Genomic DNA, 13,184 nt, shown 5'->3' with positions numbered 1-13,184 from the left:
CGCCTTCTTACGGGTTACACAAGCGGACCTGTCCTATTCATGAGAACGCAACCGGCCCCTTGACCTGGGTACCATCATGTCGATCGGAGAATTCCAAAGAAATGCCCTTGAAGAATCTGCACATGGGGCAACATCCCTGTTCTGCTCATCCCTTCCACGTTTCAAAAGAACCATCCCAGTTCAACACTTTCTCAGACCTCCCACCTCCGCCCTATCAACACACCGATATCACCCGCTGTGACGTAGCTCCACCTCTGCTGATATAAATACAAAGGAAGCCGGTCACAATTCATAGTGCCTTAGCATCTTCAAATCTTCTGTCATCATCGCCCAAGAATCACCATGAAGCTGGTAGGAATACACAGTAGTGATTTAGGGACTTCGTGGGGGCTGAGTCTCCATGATTGAAATACAAATTTTCTTATAAGATTTAAGTCAAAATTTGTTTTAATTAGTAGGATTTGAGGTTTCATAGAGGTGAGTACAAAGATGGCTGTCTTCTGTCACCACTATCAGGGAGATGACTCATCGTCCTGATGATGGAGGCAGCAACGACCTCTGTAACGGTGGTAAACTTCTACCAAACTACACGGCGCTACAACCCAGAAGACAGCCATCTTGTAAATTATGTAACATTTGACTATTTAGTAGCCCTGTACGTCTAGAAGTATAATATTGAAGACTGTTCAGTCTCTCAGATTGGAGGATGAACAGAAACTGAAATTTTTGAGAAAAAAATATTTGGAAGAATATTTGGAAGTGAGACGTATGTTTTGGAGATAATACGAAACAAAGAACTTCACAATACACAAATCATTTCAATCATTGTATTGTCGTGTGCGTCTATTAAATAGATATGTCGTTTCCGGAATTGCTTTTAGTATTAAATTTAGGCGATACATTGATATACAGCGAGAAACTTCTAGAACGTCGTAAAACATAACTTAGACACAGGGCGAAGAAAAGAGTCTTATTTAGATGTAATAAATCAAACAGAGTCTAAGTCAAAATTTGATGTACTGTACTCTTCACCTCTCCACCTTATAGCAGGGGAGACTAAATAAATCAAAATGGATGAAGGAGGAACAACGCTGGTAGGCGCGGGAAAAGTAAGAAAGAGGGTTAGAGGTTTTGACGGCGGTGAGTCCGAAGACAGTTGTCCTCTGGGTTGAAGCGCCATGTAGTCTGGAGATCATCGCCCTGATGATGGAGGCGGCAAGGACCTCTGAAACGTTGATAAACTTCTACCAGACACCACGGCGCTGCAACCCAGAAGGCAGCCATATTCCTACAGAATTTAGTTGGATAATCTCTAGGGAGACCTAGGTGCAGAAGGTGGAATACATTAATAGAACTTTAAAAGAAATATGCAGTTATAAATTGGATTCAGCTGGCGCAGGACAGACTGAATGAAGAGTTGTTTCCTTCAGGCGCTTTCAACAAAAGGTACTTGATTTAGGCTTCCAGATGCGTCAGATAGTAGTGTTACAGTGAAATGGCGCTTCTTGTCCGTTATCAAGTTTCGAGTATGAGAATTTAATACAAGTGTCATGTCTCTTCATCCGCCTAAAGCGTCTCTAACCTCAAAACAGAATAAACCAGCTTCAACCAAATCCATTACGCGATAACTGAGAACACTTAGAGTTTTGGGAAAACTGTATTAAATACTGCATGATGTACTTAAAGAAATAGTGGGTTTATATATAATTTTGATACCAGGATTACACAGTCGAATAAGTTGCTTTTAACCGGGTTCCAGTTACAGTATCAAAAGTGCTTAACGAAATGTCTATAAAGTTGGGTCTTATTTTAGTTCGGACTTACGTGAATGTTTTGGACGCTCTTCTAATCAAGTTAGCTCGCAAATTCGCTTGACGGCAGCACTTTTTTAAAACTCATTACATAAACAGGCATTTGCAATGTAATGTCGAAAAATACTGGATTCATGGAGACTGCCTACAACCGGTTAGTAAGCTTTTTCAGAACATTACAGTACATTACAGCGTTACCAACCACGAAAGCAGTGAAACTACTGTCATGGTATTGGCGTAAGGTGATTGTGGACGGCCGAGACATTAAGACGAGTCAGGACCAGCCCTAAAAGACAACAGATTGCAGGGAAAGGAAAGATGATGAATCACACGCCACAGATCATAAGTAACGGGAATTAGCCAAGAACTGCAATGGTTGTTCTAGTTCTCACACTCGAGGAAGACGATCAGCAAACGGGGGCTCCCCGTTCTAAAGGGACGTGAGAACAGAATAGGATGTAGTGGCTCCAGAGGTGATACAATGATAGTGTTGCTCGTATTTGAATGGAACACATACAAGGCCTAAGCGTAGATGGGAGAATAATATTAAAATGGTTCTGAAATACACAGGAAGGTGCGGACTTGATTGAATGAAAGGACTGTTCCATAGAGTGAATTAGTTGTTATAAATTATTTCAAAATATTTTGATGCTTAAAAAGGCTTCCAAACGCACCCCACTGTATAATCAAAAGACTGTAAAGAATATGAATTGTTACAGGCAGTAATAAGGTTCATATTTTTTAATATCTTGCCTTTTTATAGAAAATACCGATTGTCACGCTTTTCGAAAATCGTTCAGTTCACCATCTTGTTGATATTTTATTCCGCCAACATTATGTAATCTTATGTCAATTAAAGTAACTTCCTTAGTTCTTTGCGCGTAAGTTTCTTGTATTGTAAGGCCGGAAAAAGTAAAAACGTCTATAATTATGCCTATTCTTTCATGAGTACTGAATAACGACCGTTGCTTTCGAGTGGTTAGCATTCCAGCCTCATATTTCTTAGATCCCGGATTTAAAACTCGGCCCGGATACCAATTATCCTGATCGAAGTTTACGATAATTTTCCGCATACCATGAAAGTTAATTCTGGACAATGTATTAAATAGGCCACGGCCGCTTCCTTCCATGTAATGTTTAATAAATAGTTCATTAACAGTCCTGTCGATCGTTTCACGTTCTCAAGGCTACAGTTGCGAAGATGGCTGTCTTCTGGGTTGGTAAGTAGTACAGTCTTGTAGGTACTACCCGACATTTCAGAGATGCCTACTTCGTCCATTAACAGGGTGATCATACTAGGGAGTAAGAACTTCATACTCTGTAACTTCCATACTGTTGTTAAGTAACATACGAATCGTCCAGTCAGGTCTGCGCCAAAGAATTTTCCCTGAAGCATGTTGTAAGCCTATTGACTAATTTCTAATTAACTGTTCTCAGTTCCACTAGCACATACATTAAACGATTACATGACAGCTGTCACTACAATCATAAGGCACCGCTCCAACTGGGTGGAGCAAACGTTCACAAATCATTTCCAGAAACACAAATTATGCACCTCTGAACTTCATAAAATCTGCCATGTGAAGTTGAAATATGAGCATTGGACAGCATTAAATATCGTGACGGCTTGCTTTCGGGAACCACGCTCCGTGGATAGCAGAAGATTTCTAACCTTGACCAAACCTTGGCCTTGTTGATGGAACGCGGTAAATAAAATTCCCACCGACAGGGAATTTTCGAAGACCAAGGCGAGTCACTGTCATTTTAAAATATTAACGTATATATTATTCGTTTGTTCAAGAACGCTTTAATTAGCCAAAATTATATCCTTGGAGCTCTGTAAGAAGGGCTTACAACAACAAAATTTTAGTTTGTCTTAACCATTCTTACCGAGAGTTGAATCTAGTCCGCCGTGTAATATGAATATTATTAATAGTAAAGGAAGGGGTTGTGTCTAATTTAATATACTGTCCCGGAATTTCATGTATGGACTGAGGAAACCACAATAAATCTCAGGATATATATTATCCAGGCTGATACTTGAACGTAGGATTTCCCATGTACAAAGCAGGTGTGATAACCACTTAACTGCAACGTTCTATCATTTTGGGCTTTTTACAAGTAGTATCTTCCCCCCAGGTTGGGAAGCCTGAGGGAAGAGACAGCTGGGGAGACCTAGACGTAGATGGGAGGATAATCTCAGGCGGGATCAATGAGAAATAGGAGTCGAAGGAGATTGGATTTTGTTGGCCCAGGACAGGGTCCGGTGGAGGGCATTGGTTAGCTCGGTGATGAACCTTTGGGTTCGGTAAGCCATCTAGTTAGTTAGTTAGTATCTTTCACTATAATGTATTCTGAAAAAGACGAACACGTAATTAAAGCGAGCATTTGTTGAGTCACGTATCTGATCTGTAAGTTCCTCTTAAGGTAGCGGCTGGTGCAGCGTCTCGGTACAAAGACCAGTTCACGTCTCTTGACACCCAGCCCAAATGTTTTTAAGTAAGTGAACCATTTTAGCCAGAACACGCGGGATTTTTTTATTATTGTCGAAAATACCTGGGAGCGTCTTAAAGTCACATCATCAATATGTCTACTTTGGAGTAACAACAGCAGCATTCCATTCCAGACTATGAAAACTTATGTATTAAAATGTGCCAACATTTTTTAAATTTATTTGTTCTGCATCCCGTAAAGCAAAATGTGATTAGGCGAGACAGTTCAGTAGCATTATATATTTCTTCTACAACACAATTACTTATTCTATTAAAATTTAATAATGGCGATTCCGTGAACTTTGTTTTAAAAACTAGGCAAAATTTAAGGTTTTTGACGATGGTAAAAATATGGATCGTCCTGAGATTAAGAACTATATTGTACTGCATTAAACGCAGTGGCCGAAAGGCACTCCTGCCTGAAGACCGAAAATTCTGATTGATGTTTCTTGTGTTTCTTCTGTTACACCCGGAAAATTCCGAGATAATACCTTAAATTAGGCCACTACATCTTCTTTCAAATTCCTTTTCAATACGTAATCAACCGAAGCTATATAGATACAGTCTGGCCTATTAACAACGTCTTTAAATGAAATACGATTAAATATTAGCGGCTTTATTCGGTCCGCTTCACGAAGGCGCAAACACTCTTTCGACAATTCTGCAAATTCCTGAGGTGCACGTTTCTGGCAGTTTTAGTGGTAAGCGAACATCTACAGGCCTCATCATCCCAAACTGCTTAGCCAAAATTATACGAAAGCAGGAAAGGATTTTTAGTTGCGTAAATTTATAGTTATACTCCTTAACTGTGAGCAAAATATACAGGACCAAGTTGCAAGTATTTGAAGACAATAAGTTGCTTAATTAATGAATAATTCAGCCGCGGTGAGGATTAAATTAGACGCATTTGTGACTTCTGTAGTAATTTCATAAAGGATGCATTTAAGACAAAGTTCCTAGCCTCCATATCTCCGAAATACCAAAATGACAGTTAGTTAAGAAGAAGATAAATACGAGACTCCTTATTTCAGAATTACAAATTCAAAAAGTAATGGGAAAGTCACAGCTATTTTAATCTGAATACCAGCTCAAATTATATGTACAGGTTGATTTAAAACTTAAGTAGAGCTGAGTATGTATTTATTATTCCCAGTCATTGATTGCCATCACCCGATAGCAGATGTAAGACACACCACACATCACAAATTTGAAAATGAACATCTGACCATAGACATGCAGAACATTACGAAGACTGAAAAACCTACAAAAGAAAATCTACAAAATAAATCAATAAATGGTTGCATTAAAATAAAATATATAATAGTTTTAAAGATATAAAAAACGATAAAAACCTGAAGATGATGCAATAATAGCATCGAAACATGTCGTTAATAATTTGCGCCGAATAAATGTAACATCGTAATACGATGAAAAGCGCTATAATTTTAACAACAACATTTTAAATTAAGTTTGTGTATAAACTGGAATAATAAATATATACTTAGTTCAACACAAACATGACGCATCTAAGCTACAAATTAAGTAGAGCTGGTTGTTTTATTCCGAATGAAGTCTTGAAGAACCTGAAGATGTTTTCTTTTCGCAGTTGGGGCTAGTACTGGCTACGCTGAGCATAGCTGCGGCGCAGAGGGGACAATACAGCAACCTGCAGACCGTACCCATCATTCAGTACAACAACGAAGTTAACTATGATGGCACCTACAGATACAAGTTAGTAATGCAAAGAATTCTAAGATCATCAAGCACAGGTTCATAAGAATCGTTTACGATGATTAAATGTAGAATATTATTTAACGTTTCAGTAAACATTTGCTCTCTAGATGGTAAATGCAATGTTTGGATACTTTTCAACATTGGACGAGGTTGATTACCGAAAGACAAAGATGCACATGAACACAAGCTAATAAATCATATAATTTTATATTCTTTGCTCTGATCTGAAAAACCAACACATAGTCCTATTATACATTACTGAAACAACAGAATCTATATATACTGAATCAAAATAGCTGTAGATTTCAAACAATCGACGTAACTCAATTTATGTAAGATTTGAGGTTTTCACAGCGGTGAGTATGAAGATTTCTGTCTTCTGGGTTGTTGCACTGTGTAGTCTGGTCGATGTTTACTAACGTTTCAGAGGTCATACTGCCTCCGTCATCAGAGTATGAAGATTTCTGTCTTCTGGGTTGTTGCGCTGTGCAGTCTGGTCGATGTTTACCAACATTTCAGAGGCCATTCTGTCTAAATGATCTGGGCGAAGTATATCATTGAGTAGATACTCATATTATAGCGCCAACGCTAATAGTATTTAACACTACTTGAATTATTAATATCTGAATTAACTTCGTTGGAGTAAATTATACCACGTTTGACTCCTGTTCAGCGTTTTAACAAGAGCGCGCGTTTTATATTTATTTTAACAATTCTAGAGTTAAATCATAGATTTGTTATTTATTTTTAACTCCTGTTTAGTTTAAACTTGCGCAAGTAATTAAATATGAGTGCATATATTTCTTTGTCAGCGTAATGTGGAGACTAAATTACAAACACTTTCCTGACTCTCCTTTGTGAGTCTGTGCTTATAAGTTGTTCTTAAACAGACAGGATGTCAGGCCTACTGCCTGCAAATATACGAGGTAAATCGCCTTTTATTAAAAGCATTTTTCGATTGTAACAGTTCTAAAGTTTAGTGGCAATTTATTAAAATGCCAGGCAAACAGGTTCACATATTACTCAATTACTTTTCTAAAAAATGTGCTGATTCGTCATTCACTAAAAACTACGTAAATATCTCGAAGGGCGATTATATTTTACAAAAATGTGTTCCGAAACAAGACACAAGCGGGCCGCAGATTGTGATCCCCTGAACTACATGATATTATGAGTTTTATTAGTTTTTTAGAAAGGGGCGGATACTTTCTGTGGGGTTATATAAAACTTGTGTGAGACAAATATTTATATTTGCATGTTTCTTTGTTATCAACGGGCCACACCCATAGCACTGTCATTAACCTACAGGCACTAAAATATGTAGGCCGTACAATTAAGACACGTTGCCACCTGCATCATCGTAGTGTCCAAAGTAGTGTCAATAAGAAATTAATTAACGACGGACCATAAACAGGCAGGGGGCCCGTTCACGGAGTGCAGGAAGACAAACGAAAACCGAGACTTTATGTAGGCAGTGTTCTGTTTTCATGCTGGCACATTTATTCTACTTGCGTTCCTATGTTCAATGTTAAAACCGGAACAAAACCGCGTCTATTATTGGGTCAAAACCGACAAGCAAATGTGTCCTCGTCTTGTTTACAGTTACGAGACAGGAAACGGTATCGTTGTCCAGGAGCAAGGTTATCTGAAGAATCCTGGGCAGAAGGACCTGGAAGCACAGGTTGCAACAGGATCATTCTCGTACACAGGTCCTGACGGAGTCCTCTATACCGTCACATACACGGCCGATGAAAACGGATTCCGTGCCGAAGGTGCTCATCTACCAACTCCTCCTCCTATTCCAGAGGCCATCGCCCGCTCTCTGAACCTACAACAGCAGCCTCAACGCCCAGGTCCCAACAGGTAAATTATATATTGAATTTTCTAGACGGCGAAGCCATGATGGGAGGAGCGCACAACGCTGGGCGGAGGAAATATGAAAAAAGAAAGAAAGAAAGAAAGAACAAAATTATGAAAGCTCGCTGTCCTCACCATATTATTTATTTTAACAAAAATATTTCGGTATTGTTCACAGATTTAAATGTAGCACGTTTTAACGAGTAATCTTTCTTTGTCCGCAGGTACTTTAGGAAATAAGACCATTATTTCACCGTCCCTTCTTTATATGGATACCAACAGGAACACCGCACGTCGTAAGGTCTACTGGTAAACTTTAGCAAGGCAGAGACTATGTACAAACATTTCCTTTATCGTCGTGTCAGGGAGTAATATTTCTGCTTACATTTCTTACCACAATGCAAGGTTTATATAAGTTATATTAAATTCCTACGCCTCAGCCATTAGTATGTAGCACACATCATCAATGATGGTTGTAATCAGGGATCTATAATATGATGAGATTCATTGTAAGTAGCTCCGAAAAATGATGTGTGTACATAACGTGTGTGGTAAGCTTCTGCATAACGTACATAAATCATTTCTGAGAATGTGGCTAACTTACTGTGATACGTAATTGTGTTAACTACATGCACAAACTGCCACGTTTTTGTATCACTGAGCTGTGTTACTGTCTAGATCAGAAGTCGACAACCATTCTTGGGTGAGTAAATTAGGATATTACAATTCAAAACTGGAACCATAAGCCTGTACAAAAAAGTGTCTGATTAAACACACTACTTTCATATTTCTTAATCCTGTATCAAATATACGATACCGTCTGGCGTAAAAAGCGACCCTTCTACTTCCCCATCAGCTGCTGACGTCAGAATTCACACAAGCGCCTCGGTGGCCGTGGGCAAACTGTTCCCTGGTCTAGACGTACCGCTTCTGAGGGTACATCGAGCTAAATTTCCCTGAAATCAACGCCGTGTGCGACAGCGGCAGCGGTTCTACCGTACCGCACGGTTGAGTTACAGTAACATAAAGTTACACAGACTGTATTTCACGCTGTATAAATTTATAACCTTGTATCGTGTCGTACCGCTGTCGGATCCCACGTGCCACGTTGGTTCCAGAGAACTTACAGGATAAGTTTCTATTTTTGAGTGTGTTCTTCTGTTTCCAGAGTGATTTTGTTTTGTTTTATAGAATAAATATTTAGCTTCTATTAAGTAGTGTGTATTATGATAAGCATATTTATGTAACTTTCTGTTTTCATCTTGTATATTTATATATTCATTTTGTGCAATAAATACCTTTATACGTGGTACAAATGAATGTCGTTACTTTGCTCCTACATAATCACAGCTGGGCTGATGATATATACAAGCCTACATGCACGTAGTGAAACCCAATACGAGATTCGTGGCAGAAACAATGAACTGGGCCAGTAAAACTTTTTAAATACATCTTGAACGGTGATTAATTCAATATCGCTGTCTTCTAAAATATATGGAGTGAGTCTTAATTAAACAATATATATATATATAGACATCGATATTCATTTTCACAGCCGTTTAATACACATTTGATTTCTTCTTTTTAAGTGAGTTATAAACTCATGAAATTTGATTCTTCTTAAAATAATTATTACTTCAGTAAATTGTCATAAAATTCTCTGTTTATATCTGCCGGTGATTTCGTAAAACAGCACTGCGTACCTGTGGACGCCAGAATATATATATATATATATATACACATATATATATATATATATGTGTGTGTGTCTTGTTCCACTCCCTAGGTAGTCCTTGGTTTGTTTATAGGAGCAGATTACGATCCTTATATTTGTAATGATTAATTAAAAATCACTCTATATATACCAGGTAGCCTACAAAATACTAGGTTCTATTCAAATTTCATAAAACTATTTGAATGATCCGTCTACTTTTAACAAGTTCTTTCGGTAAACCAAATTTACTCACACGATATTAAGGAACAAAGTGAAAGCAATGATCTACCCTCTGAATTCCAACATTTCACACTATTACAGTCGTAACAAACTCAGTCACACGCAAGCTGAAGTTCACATTCCTTGATTTATTAAGTAACATTCTCGAAAGAAATCTGCAAAGCGTCTGAAGAATGTCGGCTGTTTCTGTGAACTTTCTGCTTCAAATCTTTTTCTCATCCTTCCCAGGAGACACATTCTCAGGAACCATGATTGCCATTGTTCTCCATTGATTATCCTTCCATCGAAGATACAACAGTCAGCATTTCCAACATTGGATTTCCTGTGGCGCGTGGTTATTATTGCTGGAAAATGCATACAGAAATTTGGAGCTGACCACATGGCACACGAAAACTGAATTAGGGAAATAATATACAGACGGGTTTTACATTGATGTAGTATTTACAGAAATATGAAACGTCTGTTCATAGATGAAGGTTAAATAAAACTGCATAATAAAGACCTTCAAGAAATCCACTTCTCAAAACTATTATTAGGACGACCAAACCAACAATTAACACATTGAACAAACGGAGAAGGTATGAAAAACGTACAAACTCTTCCGTTGTGTAACTTTCATAGAAGAGACCTCTTCGAATTCTGTACGCGTAGACGGTAGATTAATATTTCAGTAATCTTAAAGAAATGAGGCGTGATAGTACATATTAGATTAACCCGGCTGGGAATAGGCACCGCTGGTAGGCTTTTGTGAGCACAGTAATGAACTTATGGGTCTTATAAAAGCAGTGAATTTCTTGACTAGCTGATCGAATATCAGCTCTTCAATAACGACGATGTTCCGACGATGCTACAGCATGAAGTCAGTCCCGTTAGAGACGGACTGCAACAGAACTGGACTGTCCATACTGAACCTCACGCACATTAAAATTCGTGTTTCTTGTTGATGAACCCTGAAATATTTAAGGAAAACGAACGTACTGGGGTGTCGTGTTTGTGTAGTTACTACGTCTGAACCACATTACGCGCACACGAGTTCCACAGGTCGATTGCTTAAATCCGTCGTTAATAAATGTCCCCTTTATACATAAGTACTGTCCCCCATGTCACTCGTAATTACATTTTAATATCTGTGTCGATTCTTACAAGATTATTCATTTTTTGGTATTTCTGAAGACTATGACCATATAGTGTGAACAAATTATGCTTATACTTACAAGATTATATACATTTCGCAATGCGTGATACATAAATTATGTACGACAGAGCTTTGCAATATATTCTATGTTTCAGGCAAGCCTATCTACAAGTTTTGATTGGCATACATCATATTTGTGGTTTCGACACATAGATCGTAGCCCAGTGTAACTATTCAGTCTCTTAAATTGAAACACAGCAACTAAATATATATTTGCTGCCTCATAATTTTATCTGCTCCAGCTGCACATTGCATGGGTTTCTTCAGTACATTATTTCCAGTCTGTAAACACTGCTCAGAACTGTAAATTATTTTGATGTTGTAGATAATATTAGTTTCCTGTGCTGATGTTCGTTTGTACTGTTTATATTTGTGGTTATCTTCTTAAAGTCCGTAATTATTTGACAGAATACTTTCAGATATGCTGAGTGTTAAAAGAGGTAAACATTTAATTTTCTCGAGTCTTCGATTAAAATGGTAGCCCTGTTTGTCACAATGAATCAAAATTATAATTTAACGTGACTACAGTCTGAGTAATTCTCGAGTCAAATGACAACATTAGAACTGTAGAAAATACACACTGCCAGGTGTGGTGGAAATATAACAGAATTACGAGAAAATGCTTAATTCTTTGTTCGATCATTTATTTATCATGGTTTAAATAAAGATTCTGTAAAGACTTCACTTAAGGACGTCGGATGATTAGGATGTTAGTGATCGTGATCATATTTGAGGCAGTACCCAAGATTTAAGCTCGAGTAACTGAGAAAAATTATGAAAAACCTCTCTCAGGATAACCGGTCTTCGGGTCGAGATTTGAACCAAAGAACTCTCGAATACGAGGCGGGAGTGCTAATCACTCGACAGCAACGTTCCTTAGGAAGTTGTGTAAACAGCGAAATATTAGCATGAGATCTTTATAAATTTAAGTACTTATTTTTCGCAGCAGAGATAAAGATTATTCTGCAACTGGAAATTTTGATAAACGGTATGATGCAAATAAAGCCGGATTCTTTACACATCTTGAATTTGCTTTTACATCGCACTTCGCCTGTCTTCCTCACGAGTCTTACAGAAGCTTGCATTCTTCAAAATGAGCACGTTTTATTTCCTTGTCAGATAACTCTGCACACAACTTACAATGGAGACAGATCTAAACACAATTACAAGTGGCTTCTCAAACAACGCCTACTGAAAATCTAAGATACTTTCATGTCATAATGACAGCTGTTATGTGACATATCGTGCGCTCGTTTCCTTGGGAACGTGCACTGGAAATAAATACGTTGTTCTAGAAGACCTGAACCCTGTTTAACCAGTTCAGATTCACAAGTTAATAAAAGCTTCCACAGAATGTATTTTGTACAACACTTTTCAAGTAAATCCGTAATAGAATACACATGTGTGTCCTTTGTAAATGTTTAACTGTTAATAAAAGATTACTTAAACAACAGTATACAAAGTGCTTGGTTCTGAAAGTCCTCTTTAAGTACCTTAAACAAATAACGACACGTTTTAGCTCTGTAGCAGCATACGGGACTTACGCACTCAAGACCGCAAGACCTAATCTTGGAAAAATATTTTTGATATATCAGCCATTTTGTTATTTTATGTAAAACAAGAAATAATTTTTTTTTCTTCAAAAATCGACAATAATAAATCACTTTATAACCCCAATGCTTACCTTCAAAATCCGCTTACTGGATCGTATAATACAGATCAGTTTACTCTTCGCAAATAAATTTGTTAAAGTACACACATTTGAAGTCCTTGTTCAGATTCTCGATATATGAATGGTTTTAAGTCATGTCTCAGTTTCTTTAGAGTACTGCAAGCGTATGAAGCGTGCTGGCATAAATAAAATTTGAATATTCCTAAATAGTCTTCGGCTTTGTACCAAAATCCACATCCTCCCGAATTAATTGTAATAACCAATTTTAATATTTTCTATTCTATAACATGTTAACGATTGCAAAAGCCTTTTTTGCCATCTTGAATTTATTTTCTCATTACACGTACAAGATGAAATCGGTGCGATTACAGATAAAGAAATGATTATTACACTTAGCCGTTAACCTCACAACTCATGTTGAGTCTGATGATAGGGAAACTTCAAAAAACTTAGAAAAGTCTTTTCTTCA

General features: G+C 37.6%; 2 protein-coding genes across 6 annotated transcripts in view; one reads left to right on the top strand and one right to left on the bottom strand.

Annotated features, from left to right (window-relative positions):
• LOC110835981 (folliculin-interacting protein 2) overlaps positions 1-13,184 on the bottom strand; it is a 490,121-nt gene that overhangs the window by 132,720 nt on the left and 344,217 nt on the right. The window contains exon 1 of one of the 5 annotated variants that reach the window (XM_087346356.1): positions 1,825-1,888. The exons of the other annotated variants lie outside the window; for them this stretch is intronic. The gene's annotated coding sequence lies outside the window, so the exon portion shown is untranslated. Of the gene's footprint in view, positions 1-1,824; positions 1,889-13,184 lie in introns of those variants that run through there. 5 annotated transcript variants of the gene reach the window in all.
• On the top strand, positions 252-9,210 carry LOC110835973 (endocuticle structural glycoprotein SgAbd-2-like). The gene is made up of 4 exons (XM_022076723.2): positions 252-351; positions 5,910-6,034; positions 7,640-7,900; positions 8,119-9,210. Exons 1-4 carry the CDS (start codon positions 343-345, stop codon positions 8,132-8,134), a joined length of 411 nt encoding a protein of 136 aa, XP_021932415.1. The 5' UTR covers positions 252-342; the 3' UTR covers positions 8,135-9,210.

Source organism: Zootermopsis nevadensis, unplaced genomic scaffold, assembly GCF_977971745.1.
Source record: "Zootermopsis nevadensis isolate Lab colony 2312 unplaced genomic scaffold, Znev_1.0 Znev_ptg000010l, whole genome shotgun sequence".
NCBI lineage: Eukaryota > Metazoa > Arthropoda > Insecta > Blattodea > Termopsidae > Zootermopsis > Zootermopsis nevadensis.
Note: the sequence above shows the minus strand (reverse complement) of the source record. Positions and strands in the feature narration are given on the sequence as shown.

Bases quoted from the DNA above. Each gene is read 5' to 3' on its own strand.
- LOC110835973 (XM_022076723.2), top strand. The intron at 6,035-7,639 runs GTTAGTAATGCA...TCTTGTTTACAG, and splicing joins GATGGCACCTACAGATACAA to TTACGAGACAGGAAACGGTA.